Here is an 11,978-nt window from a genome sequence, read left to right on the forward strand (position 1 = left end):
ATGCCTTATTCTGCAATTTAAAAATCTAAAAATCTCTGTGGAAAAAATAGTTGCTTTGGGGTTTCTTCGTTTATTTGTTTTCTAGTTTGCAGTAAGTAATTTGGCAGCAATAACAGACCTAAGGTTATTTGTAGTCTTTATCCCATTTAATGTGGGATTAAATTATGCGGGATAATAGTCATATATTTTACCACATAAATATTCATGTGATTAAATATGGGGTGCTTGCCCAGATTTTTCTGGAGATTATATATTATATACAGTATATTTGCCATAGCACATTTCTAAAATAAATTTTTTTTAAAAAAACCTAACATTTGGAATGTATCTGGCCCCCAAGAGTTTGAATACGGGTAGGAGGATGAGTAGCCGGGGACAATATTAGAAGGTAACAGAGGGCTAAAGCATCCAGCACCCAGCAGATCACTGGGAGGACTTTGGCTTTTACTCTGAAGTGAGATGGGAAGTCACTGGAGGGCTCTGAGTGGAAAGTGACATGGACTAACTTAGGTTAGCTTCTGTATTGAGAATAAACTGAAGCAGGGCAAGGGTAGGGGAAAAGCCCAGCTAGGCGACGGCTGTAACAAACTAGATAAAAGATGATGGTGGCTAAGATTAGGGAGGTAGCAGCGGAGGTGGTTACAAGTGGTCAGATTCTGCATAGACTTTGAAGGAGGATCCAGAGATGTGCTGACTAACTGGCAGTGAGGTATGACAGAAAGAAAAGTCAAGGATGATGCCAAGGTGTTTTGGCCAGAGCACCTGGAAGGCCATTAATTGCGAAAATTTTGAGATGAACAGATTTGGGGGTAGATATTGAGAGTCCAGTTTCAGGTACGTAGATTTGATATGACTTAGATACCTAAGTGGAGCTGTCTCTGAGGCAGTTGTCTATGTGAAACTGGGATTCCAGGGAGAAGTTCACCTGGAGATATCACATTTAGAAGTCATTAGCATAAATGGTTGGTACCAGAACATTGAAGGCAATCGACTCTGTTATAGATTTAATAGATGTGATATAGGCAATAATACAAATGAATGTAGACTCAATTGTTAAATTTATGGCAGCTGTATAATAGATATGTGGTGTGTAGGAGAAATATACCTATTATCTAAATTTTACATAACTATGTATTTTGTCAAAATAACTTTATTAGGCAACCATTTCTCTCCTCAATTCCCTTCTTACCCAGTTTAAATCCTACAGTCAATTATAACCACACCCATATACTCTCCTTGAACTTCTCTTCTTGCTTCACTTGGCTTAACCACAACTCTGGTTAAACCCAAAACTTCACATATTTCCTGCCTACACCTGTGCAGCTGAATGTGCCTGGAGGAAATCACATACCATACTGACTATCTCACTTTTAATTTGTGGTTATTAAATTAAAGCAGATCCTAAAGCTGTCCCACCATCCTATCATAATTTCTTAGGCCATACATTTTCCCAGGCTCCTGGGCTATTTCATTATTCTCCCCTCTACTCAAACCTCCAACATTTTTATGCCCACCAACCCTCTTGGCTGATGACCTTGTTTCCTATTTCAATAAGAAACCAGAAACAAAAAGCAGAGACCTTTTACAAGCTCCCAGCATGTCTATTCAGCTACCTGCGGTTACCTGCCCTTCTATTCTGCCTTCACTCTGTTCACAAGAGATGAACTGTTTTTGTTCCTCATAAAGGCAGACCTTCATCCTATTAAGACTCCATCTTCTCTCACCTACTGAGGAGTAAGGCTCAGCATTACTCCCCTCCCTTTCTCTTGCTTTACCAACTTTCCTCCTCTCTACTGGACCACTCCTAGCCTTACACAAACATGCTGTTATTTCTTTCATCTTAAATTGACTTCTAGGATCTAACTCTCCTAGTTTTCCTGCCACTTCACTGAGTATTTTTGGCAGTCTTCTTTGCTAGCTTGCCCTCGTCTTCCTGATGTCTTAATGAGGAAGTGTCCTAGGACTCATAGTTCCATCTTCCTTCTCTACCTGCAGTCACTCCCTTGATGATCTTGTCTGTATTCATGGCTTTAAATACCATCTCAGCAGATCAGGGTAGACTGCCTATTTCTTAATTCTGCCTTTACCAGTCTAACTGCTTTCAACACTCAATTAGGACTGTCCTAGGACAGGAGAATCATGCAAAATAGAATATAGTTCTTGAAACATGAAAACTAGTGGTAGTTCTATCTGCTTCATTTTTTAGCAATAGAGAAAAGCTGGTGGTCAGGGACTATAAACCACTGAACTGGAAGTCAAGGTTGGCCAATTCCACCAGCTAGCACCAAGATGGTGCACAATGAATCTCTCTGTGTTTTCCTCATCTGTGTAAATAAGTAGCTAACATCACTACTAATATGTCCCAAATCCCATGCCAAGCATTTTACATGAAGTGCTCATTAAGTATCCCTTATCCAAAATGCTTGGGACCAGAAGTATTTCACATTTCGGGTTTTGGAATGTTGGCATATACTGAAGACAGGGTCCAAGTCTTAACACAAAATTCATTTATTTTTCATTTATACCTTTTACACATAGGCTAAAGGTAATTTCATACAGTATTTTAATAATTTTGTCATGAAACAAAGTTTGTGTTAAGTATTTATATGTAAAATTTTCTACTTGTGGGATCATATTAGTGCTCAAAATGTTTCAGATTTTGGAGAAGTTCAGATTTCAGATTTTTGGATTAGAGATGCTCAACTTGCATCTTATTTAATTTGTACAACCCTATGATGTTATTTTGGTTAGTGTCCTGTTTTTACAGATGAATAAACTGAGGCTAAGAAAGGTTAAGTACTTGTTTAAAGTTAAGCAACTATCAAGCAGCAGAATGAGGACTAAAATCCAAGAAGATTCAAAATTCAAACCAGTGGTTGAACTGAATGTTAAAGACATGATGACTGTCTTCTTACCACCATACTATCTCAACCAACTACATGATACATTACAACAAAGGGCTGATATCTTTCAACATTAAAGTTATTTGATTCTAGTTGGTCGAAACAAATCAACTACCTTTAGTGTTTGCTTATAGGTAAAATATTAAACAAGGATGGTAAAAATAGCCAAAACCACTAACTCCTTACACAGTAATGTCTAGAAAGTCCATATATAAAGATCAAACATGTCAATGAATATTGTGTTAATGTTTGAGAAATGTCCACAGACCAATATCCCTCCATAAAACTGTGACTCAAATGGAAAAAATGGACATTCCAATTGATATTAATAATTAGTTAATCCATTAATTTATTGATTATCTACTGTGAGTCAGATACAAGTATTTTCTCATTTATTGCTACCTACTCATCTTAGAAATGAAGAAATTGAGACTTTAATGTCTAATCCCATATGACTAGTAAGTGGCAGAGCTAGGAGCCCAATACAAGACTGTCCAGAAATTCTTTTATATTGTTGTAAATAGATGCTTCTATATGTTCATAAGGCTCATTCAGTATTAAGTGAGGCATTTTACATTGATAATTTTATGATAAATGAAAATAAATACAAAGATATATAAACAGCCAATATTTCAAATATATCCGTAAAAATAAGAAACTACTTAAGAATGAAATTAGCAATAGTAATTTCTAAAGAATAAGTTCGTGTCAATTACATTTTAGATGTAAATATATTCATTATTTTTAAAGAACTTATCATAAATCATGAATCTTACCTCTTGATGTGCCAAAGAACAAGAATGCAACAATCCAAATTCCAAGCATCTAAGCTGATTTTTGAAATCACATAAAAATCTTCTTGAAGATCTTTACTTATAAAGTCACCTCACTGTAAAATACTAAGTGGTTTTCTTCACAATGATGCAACCCAGTGTTTAAACTCTGCGTTTAGAAGAACATGTTATTCCACCTTATGCCCTGCAAAGTAAATAAAATTATTGGGGTGTGCCTTACATCTTCTGATTGGTGATGGAAACATCCAAGGTTTTGCTGTTTCATTATTAGTAATATTTTGGTAAAGCACAAACTGAGTCACTCTTGAAAGTTACTATAAGGTTTCAAGACACTAGATAATAAGCATTTAAAAGTTAATATTTTTCCAAACCAGGATTAGATACTTTCAGGATTTTTTTCCCTAACACATTCTGTGTGTAAGCATCCCACTCAATAAAAACAGATCCTGCTAAAAGATGTTCTGAGTTCGTTAAGAAACAGCTAATCTTTCCCTCTTACCTGTGTGGCAGTATAACAAGGCAGTTATCATTATTGTCTTCAGAACCTGAATCTGGGTCCAAATTCTGCCTCTGCCACTTATTAGCAGTGTGACCTTGGGCTAGTAAGCCTCACTATTCCTTTCCTTACCTGTGAAATGGGGATGATCATCATTTCTAACTCATATGTTAAATAAGATGATTTAATTATTTATTGTCTGAATAGCACCTGGTACATAGTAAGTATTTTATTATGTGTTAATTTTGGTACTGTCATTTTTCAACTATGTTAATGGGTTTACGGGCAAATTTATGTTCACATATAGCTAAATACACCTTTACATGATTGTACATAGGCTTCATGATATACTTTAATATAATAGAAACTTGCCATTTTGGCTACCATGTTAACTTAAAGTGATGAGCAATTCAATCTACAGATTTTCTAAGTCAGTTTCTCAATTTTTAAATGTTCATAGAAAATAGCTAATACTATTTTTCAGTTTTTCTTTTTTCTTTCTCGCTATAATAATATTTAAATTTCAAAGATTTATGAGACATGGCCTTTTCATATAAACTTTGTTACATTATGCAAGAATTAGACAAAGAAGAGATTATGAACAAGATTATTCCAAGTCCTGGATGCTTTATTTGGTTGAAACATTTCCTGGTACTCATGGCAGCCAGTCCACACTGGCATACAGACCTGCAGTAATTAGAGAATTAACTATTCAGCAGCAAGAAGCAGTGTGCCAGGCATGCTGTGAGTGTCCATATTATGGAAAAAGCACACTCTAAATGCTTCACTAGTTACAACTGTTTTTTTTTTTTTCCAAGCAACACTTCAAAAATCAATGTTTTCAGCCATACCTGTAAGATAAGTATGAATAACATCTAATACATTCATCAGTAGAAGCTCGCAGAAGACTGCATCTTATTTATATCTGCATCCCAAGAGACAGGCACAATGTTTAGGACTTGGCAGGTACTTAATAAGCATTTTTAAACTAAAAAGTACACAGACCTACATTGATAATAAAGGGCATTTTAAAAAATCACCCCCTTTTCTATATTTTTAAAGCAATTTTTAATGAATCTCTTATACATGTAGGATATTATAGAATTGCTGGGTATTTACATTTATTTTCCTCCCCCAGGTCAAACTATTCTGAGACAAGCTGGGTTTTGTTCATCTCTGGGCCCCCAGCACATAGCAATAGGTCTATCATAGCAGGCACTTGGTCAATATTTGTTGAAAGAAAAAAAATAGCATTAGATTTCATTGATCTCATATCATCCAAGGAAATTCTTACCCTAGAGAGATTATCATTCTGAAAGGTGAGGACCCACACTTTAACAATTGTATTTAACGAGGATCAGATACAAGTGAATCCATAAATGGTTGCTGCAATCATTGTAGTTCTGTCTGAAAAATGTCACATAGAGAAGTTAACAATAGCTTTTAAAAGTTCATCACAAAATCCATTCTCTTTTCAAAACTCCCAGCCCAGCATTACCAATGTCTTCTGGGCCTTTCAGATACTTTATCCGAAGCATAAAGTCAACATATCCAAATCTTAAGAAACCCTTTTCTCTCCAAAGAGCTCTTCTTCATGCCTTCCCTGTTCCTGTTGTTAGAACTGCTATTATTTGAGTCACGAGCAGGAAACATTCACATCATCTTTGACACCCTTAAGGTCTCTGCCACCCTCATTCTATGAGTCAAGCCAGGCCCTGTTGATCTTCCCTCAGTGGTGTCACCCTTACTCATTCCCTCTTGTCAGACTCACTGTCAACATCCACACACAGAACTTTCTCTTTTGCCTGGAACATTGTTGCTGGCCCAGGTTTCTCTCTTCCCAATGAGGCATCGCAGACATTGTCCACAGGTAAACCATCTGGAATCACATCTCGGATCATGCTTTCCTCAAATGTCCCTCTTGAATAAAGCTCAAAGTACTTAACTCAGATCAAGGACTTGCTTGTCTTCTCCTCAGTCTACCATCTGAGCTGTAAAGTCCATGCCCTTCACACGTGTTGCTCCTGTCCACCTGCTTAGTGTTTTGGGCATGCTGTTTCTTCTACTTTGACAGTGTTTCTTCATCTTTCTCTATATATCTAAAAGCCCCTCATAAATTCAAGCCCCAGCTCAATAGGACAGACTCTTTCATAAATTTTTTTTTCTGATTACCCTCAGTCAGATAACATGTCTCTAGTTTCTGAATACTCACTGCATTTTGTGTTATTTTTAATATTTTATAACTTAAACAATTTCATATTACTTTTGTTTCCCCTTGAGATGGAGTCTTGCTCTATTGCCCAGGCTGGAGTGCAGTGGTGCAATCTTGGCTTTCTGCAAACTCCGCCTCCCCGGTTCAAGCGATTCTCCTGCCCCAGCCTCTCAAGTAGCTGGGACTACAGGTGTGCACCACACACCTGGCTGATTTTTGTATTTAGTAGAGATGGGGTTTCGCCATATTGAATATTTACTTATTTCTTATCTCCTTTACTAAATTGTAAGCTTGAAAGCCAAGAGTATACATTTGTATGCTTGTTGATACAGGTTTTTTTCTAAAACACAGATCTGATCATTTTCCTAGGAGATAAAATCTAAACTCGTTAGCATTCCTGCATGGTCTTTAGCAAACTGCCCCTATGCGCTTCTTTTACCACTTCCCGAGTTTAAGCACCCTTCAAGCTGAACCACTTACAACAGCAGTCCCCAACCAATTTGGCACCAGGAACCAGTTTTGTGGAAGACAGTTTTTCCACGGGATGGGGTGGGAGGATGGCTTTGGGATGATTCAAGCACATTACACTTATTGTGTACTTTATTTCTATTATTATCACATTGTAATACATAATGAAATAATTATAAAACTCATGTTAATTCAGAATCAGTGGGAGCCCTGAGCTTGTTTTCTTACAACTAGAGGGTCCCATCTAGGGGTGATGGGAAATAGTGACAGATCATCTGGCATTAGATTCCCATAGGAAATACATAACCTAGATCCCTAACATGTGCAGTTCACAATAGGGTTTGTGCTCCTATGAGAATCTAATGTGGCACGAATCTAATGCTCTCATTTATTGCTACCTACTCATCTTAGAAACGAAGAAATTGAGACTTTAATGTCTAATCCTATATGACTAGTAAGTGGCAGAGCTAGGAGCCCAATACAAGACTGTCCAGCAACTTATCTGACAGGAGGTGGAGCTCAGGAAGCAACGCAAGAGATGGGGAGTGGCTGTTAATACAGATGAAACTTCACTTGCTCACCCGCTGCTCACCTCCTGCTATGCAGCCCAGTTCCTAACAGGCCAGACCAGTCCCCATCCATGGCCTGAGGGTTGGGGACCCCTGACTTAGAACACTGCAAACAAACTAGTTGTGCCTATACCCCCATGCCTTAATTTGTACCATTTCGGCAACACCTTTCCCTCCCTCTCATACCAGGTAAGCTTGAGTTCATTTATTCCCGACTCTGCAAAATAATCCGCAATGCCTAAATTGGAAATTATCACTTAGCCTTGGCTCACTCACACATTAGACATACCTCTCCCTCTGATGCTACTGCATGGTAATCAGTCACATGATGGACTGTTCCAAGGGGGATTGCCTTCTTGAGATTAAGGAAATCTTGCTTCATAGTCATCTTTATATCACCCAGTACCAGGTAAGGGGCCTGTCACATGGACATTTTGTACTTTTTGAACAAATGCCATAATAAATAAATGAGTGGGAGAGAGAGAAAAAAAGAAAGAAACCTAATTAAATATTAATAAACTAATCTTAATTTGGCAGAACATTTCAAAATATAAAAGTACTAGTCTGTGAGTCTAGATCTATGGGAAAGGAAGTAATCCTAAGAGTTAATTCATTTCATTTTTCATGTTTCTAGTATATCTAAGCACTTTTTAAAAAATTAACTTCAGGCCTGTTGCCCTTTTTCTTAAATTCAAGGATTATGTATTGTTTTCTCTGATATATTAAAATATTAATATATAATAAATATATAACACACATTGTATTATAATATATATTATGTTATACCATATGATATATTATATTATAATATGATTTAATATGTGTAACATATATATTTAATTAATATATTATGTATGTAGTATATGATATATATTAAAAGTTATTAAACCCCAATATAATAGATAAATATTCCCACAACAAGTAATGCCAAGTACTCAGTGTTGGAACTGACAAACATTTACCTTTAATCAGGCCAAATATTGAATTATCTTATCAGCTAGTTCAATTTTATTTATTTATCCTTTTATTTATTTATTTCCCAAATGGCTGGTTCAATTTAAAAGCATTTAAATTTTCTGAGGAAAAGAAGACTTGAGGGTATGATATGCTTTGGTTGTGTGTCCCCACTCAAATATCATGTTGAATTGTGATACTCAGTATTAGAGGAGGGAGCTGGTGGGAGGTGATTGGATCATGGGGGCAGATTTCCCCCTTGTTCATTTCTATTTTGTTCTATGCACAAAGCCTATTGCGAGTGAGTAAGTTCTCACGAGATCTAGCTGTTTAAAGTGTGTAGCACTTCCACCTTTGCTTTCTGTCTCGTCGCATGTGGAGATGTGCTTGTCTCCCCTTCATCCTTCTGACATGATTTTAAGAAGTTTCCTGAGGCCTCCCCAGCCATGCTTCCTGTATAGCCTGTGGAACTGCGAGTCAATTAAACCTGTTTTCTTCATAAATTACCCAGGTAGTTCTTTATAGCAGTGTGGGGAAAAACTAATGCAGGGTAATTTGAAGACAACTAGATTTTCTCATTTCACGAGAGAGGGTTGAAATAGAATGACATGTTATTTCAGGTTTATTGAATACATATCCTTAAGTTCTTTACATGATAAATCACAAAATATCTTTAAAAGCACTTATTTTTCTCTGGCAGATTTTATATTAAAATTTTACATGACAGGACATGATATAGAAAAGACAATCCAATTTGTCATCTGAAGAGGGTGGTGTGAGAAAAGAGCTCTCGGAGATAAAGATTAATAAGGGTTTTGGTCTACGCTTCTGATATTTCCAGTACTCCCATGATCTATGACAATACACCATTTTTTAAAATTTATTTTTAGCAGACAGGGTCTCACTATATTGCCCAGTCTAGATCTGAACTCCTGGGCTGAGGTCATCCTCCCACCTCAGCCTCCTGAGTTGCAGCAACTACAGGCACATGGCACCATGCCTGGCCTAGGACAAACACTCTGAGTTTTGACTCCCTTGTCTACAAAATGAGGAAGTCGAAATTGGTTGTATATGGTCTTTCATGGTTGTGAAACAGTCTATGCTTTAAATTTTAAGGATCACTTAGATATTTGAGTAAGCTTTTTTGATAATAAACAATTGGCCAGTTTGACTTCCTGCCTCACAATGAGTCTGATGCCATGACCATAAAACTACCCAAAAGTGGGATTATTTCCTGTGACCTATGCTGTTCCAGTGTCCATCACAGTCAGGTGACAACTCTTGGAATGACCCAGAAAGATGTTCCTCTCTTGGAGTAGGATATCCTTAAACAATTTTAGGAATAGAGACTGACTTGAATTGCAATTAAATTAAAGAATCAGTGTGTCTTGATGAGTAAAGTGATGATTTATGTCCAGTAAAATCTGATACCTTGGCATTTCATGAATACCAGTTATTTTGAAACAACATAAACAGATCAGCTCTTTCTCACATTGTGAAAGGGATAATGAAAGCAATAACAAGGCGCCAAAGACCTGTAAACATCACCTTAAAAGAGGAGGTCCCACCATTGGGCTAAGAGGTTCTTAAGAATGGAATTGGATCAGTTGACAGAAAATAAAGGGCTCAATTTAAAAAGAAATTTTCTACTAGGAAGAATGTTCCCAAACTAGAACTTACTGATTATTTCAGTAATATTATCATAGGGACATCACTGGTTACAAACAGGGCTTCAGGGATTTAAATATAAATACTTTTAAAGATATTTTTAAAATACATCCTTCCCTCAGGGAGACTACAGTCTAGTAGAAACTGTATGGCATATATTTCATAAATAAAGAACTCTAAAGCCAGATAGAAGGTAAAATTTATGAGCCAAGTAGAAAGGTAATAAATCCAATGTCATTGGCAATGTTCAAGGAGAAGCTGTATGACTATTTGGGATGACGTAAGAGAGATTTATTCATTGGGTGGAAAGTTAAACTACATGACCTTCAAGATTCTTTCCAACAAATGCTTTGTGGTTTCATTAAGACTATCACTACTGTAAGGATTTTTAAAAAAGGACTGTCTGATTTTTTTCTTTCATTGACATCTCAGTTTAATGTTTGTTTTTTCTTGCAGAAATATAGCTCTATTGTATACTATCATTTCCCAACAGTAGCTCTTAGAACAAACACTGTTACTTAATTTGGTTAAAACATGTCTGAGGATTCAATCAGGTAGAAAAAGCCAATAGAGTATATTCAAAATTATTTCTAAAAGGCAGACACACATTGTTTTCAATATAATCACGATAGACTTTTTTAAAGGAAATTTTAATTATTGGACTAATATAATAAACATACATACATCTATAATTTCCATTCACTCTTCATACTATTTTAGCTCTAAGATTAATTGTTCAGAATCTTATTTCACAGTCACTCAACTTTTATTGACTTCAATATTGACGGACTTGGTACAAGTTAGAAAGCCTTATGTGGCATGATATATAATTAAAATACTTTGTCTCATAACTTATATTAATGGGTGCATGTCAGAGAATGCCTATTCACGTCTGAGAAGAATGTAAACCCACACTAATTAATTGATTGTGGAAAGCCTATCAGGGCCATTAACCACTTTGTCTTTGCCTTACCTAGCAAATTGCTGGCAGCCACAGGCCGAGGTTGAAAGCATGGGCACTTTAGGCTTGGCCTAATCTACTCTTAGGCAGACGTCTGTTAAATATTCAGCTAGCCTACTGGGTAATTTTTTCAAGATGGAATGCCACTGGATTAGATTAATATAAAAGAGAAAAAGTCAGTAGAAACTATCTTTTCCTTGAATTACCTACTAGCAACTTTGATGACCACTTTGAAGAGTCTCAAATTTCTCCAAGTGTATTCACCAATGTTTAACTTATTTACATAAATTAATTTTTTTTTACTTTTAAAGTAAAAGTAATAGCAATTTTATTTCTATTGTAGTAAGGGAGCCTCTCACTATTATTCCCAAATACTCATACATCATTTCAGTTGAACAGTAATGGGTATGATCTAACAGCTTTTAAAACACTGAGTTATAAATACAGACAAGTAGCAAGATCTAATTTATTGTTTAGAGGTCAAGGTGCTTTGTCAGGATGCTCAAGAGTGATAAGGCTCTAGTGACTTAGTTATCCAAACTGACAAGAAGCTGCTACTAAATACGCCAGAAAGCAAATGTAACAATGTATAGGAAAAAATTCACTTCTGAAGAGACACAAGATACTCTGATGCCTGGTAATTATGGTCTCTCCTAAGGCCAGATCAGTAATGTTCCTGTTGCTTGGCGACTGTCTTATCTGATCAAGGACAGCTAGTTGAATGATATTTATGGTCACTGTTACCAGTCTAGGAAAAGACAATGCAACTCTCTCCACAGTAACAATATCCTTGAGGCCTTTGGTCTGGGTACATTTTTCCTCTAGACAGTGTGGGAGACACTCTGACAAATTCTTGCCCTTTGGACTCTCTATTTATAAAAATCATATAGATTATTCTCTTTAATATAGTATTTCGTCAAAGGATGATAGAGCATCATATAGAGGCTTAGGTC

At 36.3% G+C, this 11,978-nt stretch overlaps 1 protein-coding gene across 2 annotated transcripts in view; it reads right to left on the minus strand.

The window, feature by feature from the left end:
• PNLIPRP3 (pancreatic lipase related protein 3) overlaps nucleotides 1–3,894 on the minus strand; it is a 49,827-nt gene extending 45,933 nt beyond the window's left edge. The window contains exon 1 of one of the 2 annotated variants that reach the window (XM_017543803.2): nucleotides 3,680–3,894. In XM_017543803.2, coding sequence (XP_017399292.1) covers nucleotides 3,680–3,728 — 49 coding nt within the window. In that variant the 5' untranslated portion in view covers nucleotides 3,729–3,894. The remainder of the gene's footprint in view (nucleotides 1–3,679) is intronic. The other variant, XM_037743966.1, reaches the window with a different exon arrangement.
• Nucleotides 3,895–11,978: the final 8,084 nt, after the last annotated feature.

This window comes from Cebus imitator, unplaced genomic scaffold (genome assembly GCF_001604975.1).
Source record: "Cebus imitator isolate Cc_AM_T3 unplaced genomic scaffold, Cebus_imitator-1.0 Scaffold161, whole genome shotgun sequence".
In the NCBI taxonomy this organism is placed as follows: Eukaryota; Metazoa; Chordata; class Mammalia; order Primates; family Cebidae; genus Cebus; species Cebus imitator.